At 42.2% G+C, this 19,260-nt stretch overlaps 1 protein-coding gene across 2 annotated transcripts in view; it reads left to right on the top strand.

The window, feature by feature from the left end:
• Nucleotides 1–803: 803 nt before the first annotated feature.
• LOC134358355 (protein ERGIC-53-like) overlaps nucleotides 804–19,260 on the top strand; it is a 126,617-nt gene continuing 108,160 nt past the window's right edge. For both annotated transcript variants that reach the window (XM_063070482.1, XM_063070483.1), the window contains exons 1-3: nucleotides 804–1,061; nucleotides 15,029–15,183; nucleotides 16,089–16,196. In XM_063070482.1, coding sequence (XP_062926552.1) covers nucleotides 893–1,061; nucleotides 15,029–15,183; nucleotides 16,089–16,196 — 432 coding nt within the window. In that variant the 5' untranslated portion in view covers nucleotides 804–892. The remainder of the gene's footprint in view (nucleotides 1,062–15,028; nucleotides 15,184–16,088; nucleotides 16,197–19,260) is intronic.

Below are 19,260 nucleotides of genomic sequence, written 5' to 3'. Positions count from 1 at the left end.
TTTTGGCTAAGTGAGAAGCCCTATTTTAAACCAATAAATAATTAGTTTCATTACCCTTATAATTAATAACTAATCAGACTTATTATTGTCCAAATACTGAGATACTGTGAAAATTTTGAGTTTGAATGCTGTCCAGAAACTATTCCATGCATAAACATTTATTTAAATAGTACCCAAATAGATTTTTCACAATATATTGGAAACACTAAGTTGCCCTCTGGCCTTTTGAGTGTTTCCAGCATTTTTTGTTTTTATTTCATATTTTCAGCATCTGCAGCTTTTTATTCTCAAGTAGGAGTTATATCGAAGATTTTAACTCCCTTTGCTTTGACTTATTGTAGATACTAAATCAATTTCTTTGGAAAATATATTTTAAGTGAGCCACAAAATTTTTATTGTATTTGCGAGTTCACAGCATGGTGGAGTTTGGGGTGAAGGGACAGGCTCCTGAGTCAACGTGGGGATCTTCACTCACCACACTGAACTGATCATTGAACACAACTCACTGTCAAGTTCACAATTTTCAAGACTATACAACTTATGTTCTCTGCTTGATTTTATTTATTTATTATTTTTACTCGTTTCTTTTTGTATTTGCGCAATTTGTGGATCTTTATATGTAGTTTTTAATTGATTCTATTGCACTTCTTTATTCTACTGTAAATCCCTGCAAGAAAATGAATCTCGGAGTAGGGTTTGATGACACCTATGTACTTTAATAAGCTGACTGTACTTTGAGATACCGTTGCCTGTAACTGTATTAATACCACGTTGAGGTAGGCATCTGGCTGACCCAAGTCGAAGCTCTTGACCCAAGCGGCGACAGCCAATGGGTGGCTGCCTGGTGGCTCTGTCGCCCAGGGCTTGACGCCGGCTCAGTGAAGGGCGAGCGATGGTGGGCTCTGTCGTGCTGATCGCGCCCTTTCTCTGCTTGATCGCCGCTCCTGCCTCCAGCCAGAAAGCGGAGCGGCCGCGCCGTAGGTTCGAATATAAGTACAGCTTCAAAGGACCGCATTTAGTGTTCGGGCACGGTTCGATTCCCTTCTGGACGCACCATGGCAGTAAGTTCTACTTTCTCCAAACTCAGTAAACCCCCGAACCCATTTCCCTGTCCTCCAGCTTGTCTGCTTCTGAACTGACTGTTTGCTAATTGCAACTGACGATACCACGGTTGTTCAGCATTACTATGTTGTTAAATTCAGGTCATGCAGGAATATAGTGCGTCTTTTTTTTGCGAGCTAGTTAAATAAACTTTCCTCCCGTATTTGAATAGTTTGGTAAAAGTTGATGGGAAAGTAACAAAACCAAAAGATGGAAGGGAGAAAGATGCATTTAAAGCCTCTACAGTTTACACTTGTTTGCCGCACTGTTGAGAAACTTCTCGTTCTTACCGGGCTTTGTAGAGATCGCTTGTGACCGCAAGGTTTCCTCTTCCCCGTGATTCACAGCACGTGTAGAGAGAAAACACTGATGCGTGGTACAGCACAGGAGCAGGCCTTTCGGCCCACAGTGTCTGTGCCAGTCCGAACTAATCCCAAACACAAAATACTCTGCAGATGCTGGGGTCAAAGCAACGCGCACAAAACGCTGGAGGAACTCAGCAGGTCCGGGCAGCATCCGTGGAAACGAACAGTCAACGTTTCGGGCCGAGACCCTTCGCCAGGACTGAACAGGGAGGGGGCGGGGGCTTAAATGTTCATGCCATGATGTTCTCCAACTTCCGGTAATTCCCTCCCCCTCCCTTCCTCCATCCTGGTTTCACTCTGCCCCCTCCTCCAACTGCCTATCACTTCCCTCATAGTTCCGCCTCCTTCTACTACCCATTGTGCTTCCCCCTATTCCATCTTCACCTTCCCTGCCTATCACCTCCCTGGCTCCCTTCCCCCACCACTTTATCTTTCCCCTTACTGGTTTTTCACCTGGAACCTACCAGCCTTCTCCTTCCCACCCTCCCCCCACCTTCTTTATAGGGCCTCTCCCCCTTCCCTGTTAGTCTTCAGTACTGACGAAGGGTCTTGGCCCGAAACGTTGACTATTCATTTCCATGGATGCTGCCTGACCTGACTTGCTGAGTTCCTCCAGCGTTTTGTGCCAAACGAATCCCCTTGCCCATACGTGTGCTTGTCTTTGGCCAAGATTCTGAGCCAGTTAATCCTTGTAATGATAAAAGGAGGACATTAATTCCCCTCCCCCACCCGTGATCAGTACCACTCTTACTCTGCTTTAATTATCTGTACCGCTGTAATTTAATCTCTCCCGTGTATGCCCATTGACTCCCACCATCTTTTGCCTAGCAACTACAAAGAGGAAAGCTGTATCTGTGTAAAGTAGTTGCAAATTGTGGACTGAGGTGGGGTGAAAGGTGATGGACAGAAGAGGCCAGGAGACAGGTTGATGAGCTGGCAGGGAATGGGGAAAACTGACCATGTACTGGTAGATAGGATTAGGATAGTGCAAAGGAGCAGAGAGGTAGTGTTCATGAATTCACTATTCATTTAGAAATCTGATGGTGGAGGAGAAGAAACTGTTCCTAAAATGCTGAGTGTATGTCTTCAGGCTCCTGTACCTCCTGCCTGATACAGGAGCCTGAAGACACACACTCAAGGTTTCAGGAACAGCTTCTTCCCCTCTGCCATCAGATTTCTGAATGAACAGTGAACCCATAAACATTTGCTCAGTATTTTCCCCTCTCTTTTTGCACTTCCTATTTAAATATTTTATATATATATACACTTTTTACTGTAATTTATAGTTTTTATTACTATGTACTTCATTCTACTGCTGCCACAAATCAACAAATTTCCGGACGTATGCCTGTCACATTAAACCTGATTCTGACGGTAGCAATGATAAGAGGGGTGGCCTGGATGGTGAGAGTCCTGAACGATGGAAGCAGCCTTCTTGAGGCACGCCCTCTGGACGGTGGGGAGTGTTGTGCCCATGGTCGAGCTGGCTGAATCTACAGCCCTCTGCGGTCACTTTCAATCCTGTGCACCAGAGCCTCCAGAACAGACAGTGCTGCTACCAGAGGAAGCAAGGGCACCTGGAGGAGATCCACATGGAAAATCTACACAGGCGGCCCCTGAGGTCGGGATTGGAGTAGAGCAGAGAGGCAGCAGCATTAACTGCTGCACCGCTGTGCTTTCAGAGAGGGACCAGAGGAGGTTTCTGAAAACGATCCCAGGAATGAAAGGGTTAACGTTTGAGGACTTGCTTCATGGCTCCAGGCCTGAAGTTCAGAAGAATGAGGAGGGGATCTAATTGAAACCTGTCGAACCTGGGGAGCATGTTTGCTATAGCGAGGCAGCCTAGAACCAGAGGGCATAGCTTCAGAACAGAAAGGTGTCCCTCCAGAACAAATGAGGAGGAATTTCTTTAACTAGAGTTTGGTGCATCTGTGGAATTCGTTTCTGCAGACAGCTGTGGAGGCCAAGTCACTGGTAAGTTTAAAGCAGAGGTCGATAGATTCTTGATTAGTAAGGGTGTCAAAGCTTACAGGGAGAAGGCAGGAGAATGGGTTTGAGAGGGGGAAATAAATTAGCCATGATGGAATGGCAGAGCAGAGTTAATGGGCTGAATAGCCTAATTCTGCTCCCTTGTCTTGTGGTCTGACATCAGCAGGTTTTGTTTACTGTGTGGCAATCCCAGCTTTGGAAAATCAGATTAAACAAATGTTTCCTCTGCAGAAGTATTTTAAAACAGTTTACACAGCCGACATAGACGAAAAAAATTAATGATAATGGGAATTTGATGTACTCATGTATGAAGGTTTCTGCTGCAGATATTGTAACTTTTTTTCTTGTAACACAATGTCATTTCTTGTGAACAAGCAATGACTGAGTAACTTTTTCCTCCCCGGTACACAAGGGTCTTGAATTTCTGTAGTTCCCTTCATTATGTTTATATCCCAAAGTGCTTTTCACCCATATGAAATAAAAGTGCTTGAAACACCTCTGGTCAGGAAGCAACTGTGGAAAGAGAAATAAAGTTAAGGTTTCAGATCAAAGAAACAGCCCTGAATTACAGCACAGTCTGTGATGGCCTCGTTATCTTGCTTGTCCCATCTACCTGTACCTGGGCCCTAGCCCTCCCATCTGGTGATTTGAGGGACGTATTTGATCCAGCAACCTGGAACCCTGTGACTTTTGTCAAAGAATTTTCACCTCCACCTTAAAATGGGATGAGATTTTGGTTTAGTACCTCATCTGAAAGATGACAACTTTAATAGTGTCACTGCCCCACAGTACTGCAGTGGACTGTTGACCTTGACTTTTGTGCTCTCTTGTCTGCTGTGTGACTTTAGCAATCAACTTACAGAGACCAGCCGCCACTATGATCTTCCCTTTAGGAATTCCGGGATGAATTATGTTCCTCACCCACCCGCCTTCCCCCTCACCTGATCTCACATATCAATTACCAGCCTTCCCCTCTCGCACCCTGCATCTCCCCCCCCCCAGCCCACCTTATTATTCTGGCTTCTGTTCCCTTCCGTTCCAGTCCTGATGAAGGGTCTCGGCTTGAAATGTTGACTGTTTGTAGATAGACTGTTCATTCCCCTTCATAGATGTTGCCTGACCTGCTGAGTTCCTCCAGCATTTTGTGTGTGACAAGCAATTGTAAATGGCTCCAGAATCTAACTGAACAAACTGCTGAGGCCTACACTGGGACTCAGAGGAATCTTTGCAAACCTGCGTATTTATAGTTAGACCATAAGACATAGGAGCAGAATTAAGTCATTTGACCCTTGGAGTCTGCTCTGCCATTTCATCCCATTCAACCCCATACACCTGCTCTCCCGTCACATCCCTTGAAGCCCCGACCAATCAGGAATCTATCAACTTTTGCTTTAAATGTACCCATGGACTTAAATTCCACCGCAGTCTGTGGCAAAGTATTCCACAGATTCACTACTCATTGGCTATAAAAAAAAGTTCTCCTTCCTTCTGTTCTAAAAGGACACCCCTCAGTTTTGAGGCTGTGCCCTCTAGTTCTGGATACCTCCAGCAGAGGAAACATCCCCTCCACATCCACCTATCTAGTCCTTTCAACATTCGGTAGCTTTCAGTGAGATCCCACCGCCCCACATTCTTCCAAATTCCAGTGAGTACAGGCCCAAGGCAGCCAAATGCTCCTCGTATGTTAACTCCTTCATTCCCGCAATCATTCTTTTGAACCTCCTCTGGACTCTCTCCAATGACAACACATCCTTTTTGAGATAAGGGGCCCAAAATTGTTGGCAATACTCCAAGTGCAGCCTGACTAGTGTCTTATAAAGCTTCAGCGTTATCTCCTTGTTTTTATATTCTATTCCCCTTGAAATAAATGCCAACATTGCATTTCCCTTCTTTACCACAGACTCAGCCTGTGAATTAACCTTCCAGGAATCTTGCATGAGGACGCCTCAGTCCCTTTGTACCTCTGATGTTTGAATTTTCTCCCCATTTAGATAATAGTCTGCACTATTCTTCCTTTTACCAAAATGCGTTATCATACATTTCCTAACACTGTATTCCATCTACCACTTTTTTGCCCATTCTTTCAATTTGTCTAAGTCCTGCTGCAATTGCATTGCTTCCTCAGCACTACCTACCCCTCTACCTGTCTTCACATCATCCGCAAACTTTGCCACAATGCCATCAATTCCACTGTCTAAATCATTGACAATAGTTGAAAGCTTCAACATTATAGAAAGGTCACTGCACATCCCAACATTTTGGAAGAAGTCTCTGTGAAGATAATGGATGGAGGGATTACATTCCCCCTTAACTACCCACCTTCCCCTCACCTGGTTTCACCTATCATCTGCCAGCTTTACTCCTTACCCTCCCTCCCTGTCCCCCTCCACCTCTTTATTCGGGATTATTCCCCTTTCCTCTCCCATCCTGTCCCCTCCTATCCCATCAGGGCCTCAGCCTGAAATGTCGACTGTTCATTATCCTCCACGGATGCTGCTCGACTGGATGATATGTGTACAAGTATTGCTTTTTGGGGCATTTCCTTTTGGATATACCATATTTAATATTTAAATAAGGTCAATAGAAGTTGTTATTTCTTTGTACTGATGATAGTGGTACTGTGCTTTAGCTGCTAAACAGAGACCAGTCTACTCTTGTAGGTAAATGGAACAGATCCCCTTGCACTACTTTTAAAGAAAAGCGACGCTGTGTGAAGGAAGTTCCATTTTTATTTTCTCTTGGCTGTGCTTGAATAGATTACCTGGTCATTTACGAATTAGTAATACACGGTCAAAATTTCATGCACCCACCGTTCATCAGGACCTCAGTTGGGTTCTGATGAAGTATCTCAGTCTGAAAAGTTAACTGATTGTTTCCTTTCATAGATGCTGCCTGACTTGCCAGCATTTCCTGTGTGTTTTCAAGTTGGTAATCTCTGATTAACATGCAGTTTTCACCCACAGAACTGCCCTTCACTGGATCTTTTTTGTTTTCACACCATTATCTATAAACTCTAGAGACTATTGTGTGTGAAAATCCCAGGAGATCAGCAGTTTCTGAGAAACTCAAACCACCCTGTCTGGCACCAGCAATCACTCCACTGTCAGAAACACTTGCATCACATTTCTTCCCCATTCTGATCTCTGATCTGAACAACTGAACCTCTTGACCTTATCTAAATGCTTTTATGCATTGAGTTGACACTTGATTGGCTGATCAGATATTAGTATTAATGAGTAAGTATACCTAATAAAGTGCCCACTGAATGTATACAGAGCAAACTCCCATTATACAGTAAGATGTCATGTTTGGTTGGTGACAGCCATTTAAAAAAAAAACAAAAAAACTTTTAACTTTCTCCAAGGAATTGAAAGACATTTGCTTTCTACCGCAGAATTTTGTGGGTCTGGTAGAGTCATAGAGAAGTACAGCACAGAAACAGGCCATTCAGCCCATCTAGTCCTTGCCAAATTTTTTTAATTGCCTATTCCTATTGATCTGCACCTGGACCATAGACCTCCATACCCCTACCATCCATGTGCTCATCCAAACTTCCTTTAAATGTTGAAATCGAGTTTGTATGCACCACTTGTGCTAGCAGCTCATTCCACATCCTCACAACCCTCTGAGTGAAGAAGCTTCTCCATAAGTTCTCCTGAAACTTTTCACCTTTCACCCTTAACCCATGATCTCTAGTTGTAGTCCCACCCAACTTCAGTGGAAAAAGCCTGCTCGCATTTATCCTATCTATACCCATCATAACTTTGTATACCTCAATCAAATCTCCCCTCAATCTTCTAGGTAATAAAGTCCTAACCTATTCATTCTTCCGTTATAACTCAGGCCCTCCAGTCCCGGCAACATCCTTGTAAATTTTCTCTGTATTCTTTCAACCTTGTTTACATCTTGCCTGACAGGTGACCAGAACTGCACACGATATCCAAATTAGGCCTCACCAATGTCTTGTACATCTTCACCATAACATCCCATCTCCTGTACTCAATACTTTGATTTATGAAGCCGAATGTACTAAAAGCTTGCTCTACCTGTGACACAACTTTCAATGAATAATGGCCCTGCAAATCCCCTTGTTCTACTGCACTCTAAAGTGCCCTACCGCTCACTGTGTAAGACCTACCCTGGCTGGTCCTACTGAAATATAACATCTCATGCTTGTCTGCATTAAATTTCATCTGCCCTTTTTCAGCCCATTTTTCCTGCTGGTCAAGAACCCTCTGCAAGTTCTGATGGTCTTCTTTGCTGTCCCCCACACCCCAATCTTGGTGTCATCCACAAGTCTGCTTATCCAGTTAACCACATTATCATCCAGATCATTGATACAGATGAGGAACAAGAATGGACCGAGCACTGATCCCTGAGTAGTCACAGGCCTCCAGTCAGAGGGGTAACCCTCTTCCACCGCCCCCTGGTGTCTCCCACAAAGTTAATGTCTAATCCCGTTTACTACCTCACCCTGAATGCTGAGCAACTGAACCTTCTTGACAAACCTGCCATGCAGGACCTTGTTAAATGCTTTGCTAAAGTTCATGTGGACAACACCCACTGCCTTGCCTTCATCCACTTTATTGGTATCTGCCTCAAAAAACACTATAATATTGGTTAGACACAACCTACCATGCACAAAGCCATGCTGACTATCCCTAATCAGTCCATGTCTGTCCAAATACTTAAATATCTGGTCCCTTAGAATACCTTCCAATAACTTTCCCACCACTGATGTCAAGCTCACCGGCCTATGATTTCCTGCTTTGTTTTTAGAGTTTTTTTTAAAACTGTGGAATACCTTAAACTATTTTCCAATGCTCCAGTATTTCACCTGTTGCTAAGGATGATATAAATATCTCTGCTCAGGCCACTGCACTTGCCTTCCACAGGGTGTAATGTCCTGGGGATTTATCCACTTCAGTTTGCCTCAAGACTGTAAACTCCTCCTCCTCTGTAATCCGTATGTGATCCATGACCACACTACTGCTTTACCTCACTTCTATAGAGTCTGTGTCCATCTCCTGAGTAAATACAGATGCAAAAAAATCCATTTAAGATCTCCCCCATCACTTTTGGTTCATGCGTAGATTAACATTCTGATCTTTAGGATTCTCCTTCATTCTGTCTGTCATAGCAACCTCAAGCCTTCTTTTAGCCCTCTTCATTTCTTTCTTAAGTGTTGTCACTTCTTATACTTCATAAGTACCTCACTTGATCCCAACTGCCTATACCTGCAATGCAAGTCATCTTTTTTTCTTAAACAGGGCTTAATATCTCTTGAAAACCAAGGTTCCCTAAACCTGTTATTGTTACCTTTTATTTTGCCAGGCATATACATGCCTTGTGCTCTCAAAATTTCACTTTTGGATGCCTCCCACTTTCCAAGTACATCTTGGCCAGAAAACAGCCTGTCCCAATACACACTCGCCAAATCCTTTCTCATACCATCAAAATTGGCCTTTTTCTAATTTAGAATCCACCCTTGTGTTTGTAAAGATTTTGTTGTGTTGCTCTTTTGCAAATTAACTGCTGTCTTTCTCAAATTGCCTCAGAGACTGTTTTCACAATTATTTTAATTATTTATAAGAATCGTTCAGCTGTCTAAAATTAATTCTATATTATAGTTTGTTAACTTACTGCAGATAGAGGTGCAGTGATAAATAATTAATTGCTTTGATGCTCCTCAATGTATATTTAATTTTCTAATTTTCTTCCAAAGCTAATGGAAGGTAATTTTTCAGTATAAAAAGCCTGTTAGTCAAGAAAGATACTAAGTAGCTATAGTTTGCTTTAGCATTTGTTTGCTTTTACACACTAACCCTGGACAACAAAGTTTTTTGAATGTGTTGCTTCCTCAGAATTTTTTTTGCTTATGATAGACCGCTTGAAGCTGAATGCACATAATTTCAGACTACTTGTATTATGTAGGAATTTGGAGAAACAAGAAATTAATTTTATTGAATATAGTACATTTAATTACATAATGGTACTGATGCTTTGCAATAGTTCAACTAAGCTAAAAAATTTTTTTTTGATGATTTTCCTTTGTAATGTGTCTGAGGCGTCTCGCTTAAGAGTCCAACAATAATCAGCCAGCACAGCTGGATTCCAGTTGCCCTGATATCGTTTCTCCATGACCGCAATGTTCTGCTAAAACCTTTTGCCATGCTCATCACTGACAGGGCCAAGATTGGTAGGGAAGAAGTCTTAAATGGGAATGCAAAAAATCAATCTTTAGTGACATGTTGCACTTCATGGTTTTGTGTGCTTGGAGCATGTAGTCCATCAGCTGCATGTAGTTTGGTGCTCTGTTGTTGCCAAGAAAAGTTTCAACAACATCCTTGGATGCTTTCCATGCAGTTTTTCTCTGGTCCCACTAGAAATTCTTTGAATTGGGCCCCAAATCTCAGAAGACATTTGTTGTCGTTGGAGAGAGTCTGGAGGAGGCTTACAAGGATGATTCCAGGAATATAGGGGGTAACATATGAGGAGCGTTTGGCAGCTTTGGGTCTGTACTTACTGAAATTTAGAAGAATGCTGGGCGGGGGGGGGGCGGGTGGTGGGCATCTCATTGAAACCTACCGAATGTTGAAATGTATAGATAAGGTGGATGTGGAGAGGTTGCTTCCTTTGGTGGGGTATCCAGAACTAGACAGCATAGCCTCAGAATTGAGGGCAACGTTTTAGAACAGAGGTAAGGAGGAATTATTTTTTTAGCCAGTAGTGAATCTGTGGAATGCTCTGCCACAGACAGCTGTGGAGGCCAAGTCCATGGGTATATTTAAGTTGGAAGTTGATAGTTTCCTGGTTGGTCAGGGCATGAAAGGTGTGGTATAAGGCAAGTGTATGGGGTTGAGTGGGATCTGGGATCAGCCATGATGGAATGGTGGAGCAGACTCAATGGACTGAATGGCCTAATTCTGCTCCTGTATCTTATGTCTTATTGCTAACTGTTTGATTTGTGGACCAACAAAAGTGCTTTCGTTAATCTTGGCGTCCATTATTTTCTCATGAATTATGAACTCAAATTACAAATATCGGCAATTTCAAAAACATGGTATGTGATAGGGAATTTTCACAGTGAGTTTCGTGATCAGCAGACCTAAATTCATCAGTTGCACCCAAAAATATTTACGAAGCAAAATTTTAGTTGTCCAGTGTAGTCTAAGATTGATTGGCACACTTCAATGCCCATTGCGTGTCTGTAGTACTAATTGTATTTCAGTTGTGAAAGTAATTCCTGATCTTTGTAGTTGTGTTACATGGTGCAGAAGCTTGTTTGGATTCCAAGCCTAGAGTTCATGTTTAAGATACAAGAGTTTCTGCAGATTCGGGACACAGCAGTGGAAACTGCAAGCAATTTCAAACTCCCGGGAGTGCACATCTCACACAACCTCTCATGGTTCCAGTGCACATCCTACATAGTCAGGAAAGTTCACCAACATCTCTACTTTCTGAATAGGCTGAAGGTAGCTGGACTATGCACGTCCATACTCGTGTCATTCTACAGGTGCACGGTAGAGAGGATATTGCTTGATACAGAAACTGCACTGCACCAGACCAGGAGATTCCACAATGGGTAGTCAAAATTGCCCAATCAGAATCAGAATCCTTTATTATCGCCAAGTATGTGGACACATACAGGGAATTTGATGCCGGTTTTCCTGAGCTCTCGCTGTACAGAATCAAAAAGCAAACAAAACAGTGCAAATAATGGTGAAGTATATACAATGAGGTATACCTGTGTATGTACAGGTGGACTTGGTTTATAATAGACTAAAATTCAAGTGTTCATAAGACTGATGGCATACGGAAAGAAACTGTTCTTGTGCCTATTTGTCCTGGCATACAGTGATCTAATGTGCCTACCAGAAGGAAGGAGTTGGAACGGGTGATGTCCAGGGTGTGATGGGTCTACAATGATGCTGCTTGCTTGCTTCCTGACTCTAGATGCATATAAGTCCTGGATCGAGGGCAGCTTCACGCCAATTATCCTTTCCGCAGCCCTGACGGTTCTTTGGCGTCTATTCTTATCTTGTTTGGTAGCTGTATTGCGTCACAGGCATCAGGACCTACCTGCTGTCAAGGACATGTATACAGAAAGGTGCTGGAAAAGAGACAGTAATATCATGAGGGATCCCACCCACCCTGCTCATGGACTGTTTGTCCCTCTCCCATCAGGGAGGGGGTCATGTCGTATCCATGCCAGGACCACTAGGTTCAAAAACAGTTACTTTCCCCAGGCTGTAAGGCTGACCAACACACCACCACCACTACTTTATTATTGGCTGTCAGTCGCCTATGTACAGACACTCCTGTGCCTAACATCTCTTTATGTTCATATAATCAATCTATGTGTGTATTAAAGCTGTTTTATCTATTTATTGTGTTTATTATTATTTTTATTTTTTTTCTCAGCTCACTCTGGTAAAACCTAAGCTATGGGCATAGCCAAGCATACTCTTTTCGCAATCGTTAGGAACTTAGGAATACTTTAGTGGTATTTAGTATTGTGGCTTTCTGGAGATTTACATAGATATTATTGTGTAGCCCTAATTGTTTAATGCTATTGTGCAGTGCCTTTGTGATGATACCAGTTGTAGATATTACTACTGGGACAATGTATACCTTGTTCATGTTCCAAAGTCTTTCAATTTCCTCTTCTAATTCAGCATATTTCTGGTGTTTTTCACATTGATTTCTGTAAGTTATAAGCTAATAGCTAACACGAGAGGGCACAGGTTTAAGGTGTTTGGAAGTAGGTTGAGAGGAGATGTCAGGGGTAAGTTTTTTTACACAGAGAGTGGTGAGTGTGTGGAATGGGCTGCCGGCGGCAGTGGTGGAGCTGGATACAATAGGGTCTTTTAAGAGACTCCTGGATAGTCACATGGAGCTTAGAAAAATAGAGGGCTCTGGGTAACCCTAGGTAATTTCTAAAGTCAGTACATGTTTGGCACAGCATTGTGGGCCAAAGGGCCTATATTGTGCTATAGGTTTTCTATGTTTCTAAGTTGCTTATTATTATTATTATTATTATTACTGTGTTCTTTATCCTTTGTGTTTTCCTTGTGCTGCATCAGATCCGGAGTAACAATTATTCTGTCCTCCTTTATACTTGTGTACAGGAAATGACATTAAATAATGATGAATTCGCAAAATATCTTTTGCCTCAGTGCCATTTTCCTGCATTAATCTCATATCCATCTATTTCCTTAGATGTGGGTAAAATTTTAAAGTTAAATATTTTTAAAGATTTGCCACATGTACAGTACATTGAAACATGAAGTGAAATCCGTCATTTTGTCAGTGACCAACACGTCACAGGGATGTGCTGGGGGCAGCCCACAAGTGTTGCACACGCTCTTGGCGCTAACTTAGCATGCCACAATTTTTTAAACCCTACCTCTTGCCTTCTCCCCACAACACTTAACCATCAGCTTGTATGTGAAAAGGATGTTTCCAAAGCTTGGACAGTCTAGGACCAGAGGGTACGTCCTTAGAATTCAAGGATGTTCCCTTTAGAACAGAGATGAGGAGGAATTTTGTTAGCCAGAGGGTGGTTAATCAGTGGAATTCATTCAGGCGGCTGTGGAGGCCAAGTCATTTAGTATATTTAAAGCAGAGGTTGGTAGGTTCTTGATTACTAAGGGTGTCCCAGATTATGGGGCGAAGGCAGGAGAATGGGATTGAGAGGGAAGATAGATCAGACATGATCAAATGGCAGTGTGGACTTGATGGGCTGGTGGCCTAATTCTGCACCCATGTCTTGTGCTCCGTCAAGAATCTATCAGAATCTCCCAAAAACTTGCCCACGTCCTATGTGACAATGAATTTCACAGCTGTCCTTTTATTCTGAGGCTGTGCCCTCTAATCATAGACTGTCCTATCAATAAGAAACATAAGAAAAAGGAGCAGAAGTAGGCCATCCGGCCCATCGAGCCTGCCCCGCCATTCAATAAGATCATGGCTGATCTGTCCGTAAACTCAGCTCCATCTACCTGCCTTTTCCCCATAACCCTTAATTCCCCTACAATGAAAAAATCTATCTAACTGTATCTTAAATATATGTAATGAAGAAGCCTCAACTGCTTCCCTGGGCAGAGAATTCCACAGATTCACCACTCTCTGGGGAAAAACAATTTCTCCTCATCTCCGTCCTAAATCTTCTCCCCTGAATCTTGAGGCAATGTCCCCTAGTTCTAGTCTCACCTACCAATGAAAACAATTTCCCTACTTCTATCTTATCTATCCCTTTCAAAATCTTCTCCGTGCATCCACTCTCTCCAACCTTTTCAATGTCCAGTAGGTTTTAATAAGATCCCCAGCCCCACCCGGTCCATCTCTTTCTGAATTCCAGAGATTTTAAATTCTCCCCAAACATTAAGCTTTTCGTTCTTAGAACTATTCTTATGAACCTCCTTTGGACCCACTCCGAGGACCTTTCATCAGAAACGGGGCACAAAATTGCTCACAATATTCCAAATGTTGTCTGACCAATATCTTATAAAGCCTCAGTCGTACGTCCTTTTATATTCTAGCTTTCTTAAAGTAAATGCTAACATTGCATTTTCCCTACTTTATTATCAACTATGTCCCATGGATTATTTTAAAATGGAAATCTTTATTCTAGCTATATTTTGACTAAGGAAACCTTTTTGCCAAATATTTCATTGCATTATCTGGTGTAACCTATGTGAACCCTCCTAACACTGGACCAACTTCACAGGTCTTCTCTGCATCCACTGATTTCCTTTCAAGGTAGACTTCTGTTTAGAAATCCACCACCCAAAGATGGAATATAAAATAGAAGGTTTTTATTCTACAAAGTGGTGATTCCTTCTGTGCTGGGTAGCGTGATTACTGATTTCAGATTGGGACCTGTAATACGATTATAGCCTGTCACACTAATAAAAGCAGCCAGGTCTGTCTAATCCAATAAATGTTGCTATGACTACATCTAAGTGTTGTTTTTGTACAACATGCTGCAACGAACCTTATCCAGGATTAAAATAGAAGATTCTCTATATTTAGAGTCATAGAATAGTAGAGCACAGAATCAGGCCCTTTGGTCTATCTAGTCTGTGCAGAACCATTATTCAGTCTAGTTCCATCGCCCTACAGTCACATAGCCCTCCATACCCCGATATTTGGTGCATTAAACTAACAACATAAAGGTAGAATGTTCCTAATATTTTTGTACCCTCACCATCTGAGACATTCCCTCTTCTCATTGCTGCCATCAGGAAGGAGATGCAGGAGCCTGAAGGCACACGCTCAGTCTTTTAGCAATAACTTCTTCCCGTTTGCCCTCAGATTCCTAGATGGTCCATGAACACTTACTCACTATTCCTCTTTTGCACTATTGATGTATTTTTAAAAATTTTAATGTAATTGGTGATTTTTTTTCCATTTTGCACTGTACTGCTGCCACAAATTAACAAATGCCATGACAATATTTCAATAGTGATAAACCTGATTCTGATATTCTCATTGATCGCACACACCCTGTTAAACAAACAGCTTTCTTGTACAGTAGCTATAACCATTTCCATTCCGTTATTTTTCAGATGCCCTTCCAAGTTTAGACCAAGTCCGAATTGTGCCTTCGATACGAAGCCAAAGTGGATCTGTTTGGACCAAAAATAGGGTAGCTTTTGAAAACTGGGAAGTGGAGGTTGCTTTTCGGATCGTTGGCAGAAATCGATTTGGCGCTGATGGGCTGGTACGTTTCCATGTTGACCTCTGCCCTTAGTGTTTACCGCTTTCCGGAATCCGTTACGAGTTTGTGACTTACGGGGTAGAGTCTATGACAGTTTTAAAATTGTAATTGTTGTTTCCATATTGGTTTATTATTGTCACAGAGATACAGTGAAATACTTAGTTGTTTTTAACAGCATACTTAATATACGCTCGGTGGTGTCTTTATTGGATACCTCCTAACCTGATAAGGTGACCACTGAGTGTGTGTTTGTCGTCTTCTGCTGCTGTAGCCCATCCGAAGTTCGACGTGTTGTGCATTTAGAGATGTTCTTCTGCACACCACTGATGTAACATATGGTTATTTGAGTTACTGTCACCTTCCTGTCAGCTTGAACTAGTCTGGCCATTTTCCTCTGACATCTCTCACTAAGACCATTTCGCCCTTCGCATCTGCTCCACCATTTCATTGTGGCTGATGGAATTTTCCTGTCAGCCCCAATCTCCTGCCTTTGCCCTGTATCCTTTCATGCCCTGACCAATCAAGAATCTATCAGCCTCTGCCTTAATTATACATAAAGACTTGGCCTCCACAGCTGCCTGTGGCAAAGAATTTCACAGATTCACCACTCTCTGGCTAAAGAAATTCCTCCTCATCTCTGTTCTAAAAGGATGCCCCTCTACTCTGAGGATGTGTCCTTTGGTCTTAGACTCTCCCGCCAAAGGAAACATTCTCTCCACATCCACTTTATCAAGGCCTTTTACCATTTGATAGGTTTCAATGAGGTCACCCCTTAGTCTTCTGAATTCTAGTGAATACAGTCCCAGAGCCATCAAACCCTTTTCATATGACAAGCCATTCAATCCTGGAATCATCTTCTTTCTGTGCTGTAGTAATCGATGACCTTGTAACTGCTGCTACCATTTCAGGCCTTTTGGTACACCAGCGAGAAAGGGCCAACTGGACCCGTCTTTGGAGCGGCTGACCACTGGCACGGCGTGGGCGTTTTCTTTGATACTTTTGACAACGACAACCGTGTGAGTACAACTACAACTGTCCAGGGCATGAATTTTGCTGAATTAGTTTTTATGAAATAATAGAAGGCGGTTAATCCAGGTCGGTAAAGTTGTTGAAAATTGTTGAGTTTGTGTGTGGGAGGGGGATGTATAGTGACCTATTTCCCTTGGCAGACGTCAGCAAAGCAATCTGGATGACAGAATTTAAACGCAAACAACAGGAATTCTGCAGATGCTGGAAATTCAAGCAACATACATCAGAGTTGCTGGTGAACGCAGCAGGCCAAGCAGCATCTGTAGGAAGAGGTGCAGTCGACACAAAGATAGGTGGAGGGACAGGCAATGTTGAGGAAGCAGGGAGTCTGCAGAAGGTCTTCAACAGATTATGAGAATGGACAAAGAAGAGGCAGATGGATTATAGTGTAGGGAAGTGTATGGTCATGTACTTTGCTCAAGGGAATAGAGGTGTAGACTATTATCTAATTCGGGATGGAATTTAGAAATCGGAGGTGCAAAGGGACTTGGGAGTCCTAGCGCAGGATTCCCTGAAAGTTAACTTGCAGACTGAGTTGGCAGTAAGGAAGGCAAATGCAATGTTAGCATTCATTTTCAGATGATTAGAATATTTTATTTATTTATTTACTTGTTTGTTTATAAAAGTGAGGATATAATACTGAGGTTTTATAAGGCATCGGTCAATCTGCACTTGGAGTATTTTGAGTAATTTTGGACCCCTTATCTGAGAAAAGATATGCTGGCATTAGAGATGGTCCAGAGGAGGTTCACAAGAACGATCTAGAGACTGAAAGTGTTCACATTGTATGTTGAGCATTTGATGGAGCTGAGCCTGTACTCGCTGGAATTTAGAAGAATGTGGGGGGGACTTTGAGAGTATGTTTGCTAAAATGGGGGAGTTTAGGACCAGAGGGTGCAACCTCAGTATACAAGGATGTCCCTTTAGAACAGAGATTAGGAGGAATTTCTTTAGCCCGAGGATATTGAATCTATGGAACTCATTGCCAGAGATGGCTGTGGAGGCCAAATCATTGTGTATATTTAAAGCAGAGGTTGATAGTTTCTTGATTAGTAAGGGCATCAAAGATTATGGAGAGAAGGCAGGTGAATGGTGTTGATAGGGAAAATAAATCAGCCATAGTCAAATGGAACAGACACAAGTCATTCTGTATATTTAAGGCGGAGGTAGATAGATACTTGATTAGTCAGGGCATGAAGGGATATGGGAGAAGGCGGGAGATTGGGGCTGAGAGGGAAAATGGATCGGCTGTGATGAAATGGTGGAGCAGACTTGCTGGGCCAAATAACCTAATCCTGCTCTGTATCTTATGGTCTAATGGTCTATAAACAATGTTTATTTTGGAAATAAAACAAAACAAAAATGAAGAATTTGTGTGGCCCATTAGAACAAGTATCAAATCCTGATCTTTAGATAGAGGTTTATACTGAGTGCCTGTGTTCTGTGGTACTGCACATCAAACAGTAATTGTAATGTATGTAAATGCTGGAATCCGCACCAACTGAAGTGTTGTTGCAAGAATATATAAGCTGACAGTGACAGTCAACACCAAACAATGGCTGCTGTCTGGCTTCTAATGCAAGTCTGTTGGAAGGATTTTTTTTAGAGATGCCGAGAACTTTTTAGATTAGTGTTGCATAAGATATTGTTTGTCTGCCTGACAGCGGTGATATAAAATGGAAAAGAGACTGAGACATAACACGGATATGAGCATTAAGCTTTTAATCACAGGAGGTTTTAATTACCTCAGAATGGAAATATCTGGACGAGCACTTGAATTGCCAAGGAATATAGGGCTATGGCCCAAGTGCTGGTAAAGAGGATTAGTGTAGGTAGGTGCTTGTGGTTGATATGGAAACAGCACGGATCATAGGAATTGCCTCTGCACTCTATGACTGGACTGAGCTGCAGGTCATCTGGGAATGTGAGGTACTTTGACCAGGTGCTTGGACAACGTACTTCAGCCAAGATGGGGAACCAGAAAAATGTAATTGAAGAGGATTTCTTCGGGTGCAGAGCACTGTGAATATGGGTCAAGTGAGTATCCCTTGTACTGTGAGGTGGTTTGTCGAGTTCAGGAAGGTAGGCAGATAACTGAAAGGTAAGAGATTGTTTGGGGAGATGGTGACCACAGTGCTTTGTGTATAATTAAAGAAAAGTGAATGAAATTGGGCACTTGTAAGGAAGAGGGTGATGAATATTGAAGGAGAAAGGTAATATTATCCACTTTGGAAGAACAATTGTGAACTCGAATCCCAGAAGAGTGGTGTGAAATGGTTTGAATGAGGGAGAAGTAATCACGTGTATTCCAGTAAAATAACATTGAAGAGTAAGATTATGTGAATAAGCAGACTCTATCAAATTCAGAGTGGGAGAATACACATTTTGTTTAAGGGGCAGGTATGGAAAATGCAGTGAAGTTGCAATACTTTTACTAAAGATTTAGAAAACGAAGATTAAAAAAAAAATCCTTTTGTGGCTAGGTTCAAATGCCAGTGGGGGTAACAACGATGAAGGTCGATGATTAGACTTAAGGTATCAGAAGAATAAGGCCGGGCCTCTTGTACTATAGTTTGTAGGAGCATATTCCCAGTTCTGGGGCTGTAGGAAGCTGATGCCAAGAGCTGTAATTCTGTATCCATTGGGAAGACTGACCATAGGGCTCCTCGTTGTGTGAGGTGACACTACCAGGAGGGCAGGTGATGAAGTCCTTGATTTGGATGGATTATCGCCTTTAGAATGCTGGGATTTTGTTGCACATTGATCGTTGATCTTTGCTGTCTCAAAGTTCAGGGTAATTTCATTATTAAAGTACATATACGTCACTGTACTCTACACTGAGATCCATTTTCTTGCAGGCATTCACAGTAGAACAAGGGAATTCAATAGAATCGATGAAAATATACACACAAACTGGCAACCAACCATTGTGCAAAAGAAGACAAACTGTGCAAATACAAAAAAGACCAAACAATAATAAATAATACTGAGAACATGAGTTAATAGAGTCCTTGAAAGTGAGTCCATGAGTTGTGGAACCAGTTCAGTGTT

The sequence above is a fragment of the Mobula hypostoma genome, chromosome 18, assembly GCF_963921235.1.
Source record: "Mobula hypostoma chromosome 18, sMobHyp1.1, whole genome shotgun sequence".
NCBI lineage: Eukaryota > Metazoa > Chordata > Chondrichthyes > Myliobatiformes > Myliobatidae > Mobula > Mobula hypostoma.
Note: the sequence above shows the minus strand (reverse complement) of the source record. Positions and strands in the feature narration are given on the sequence as shown.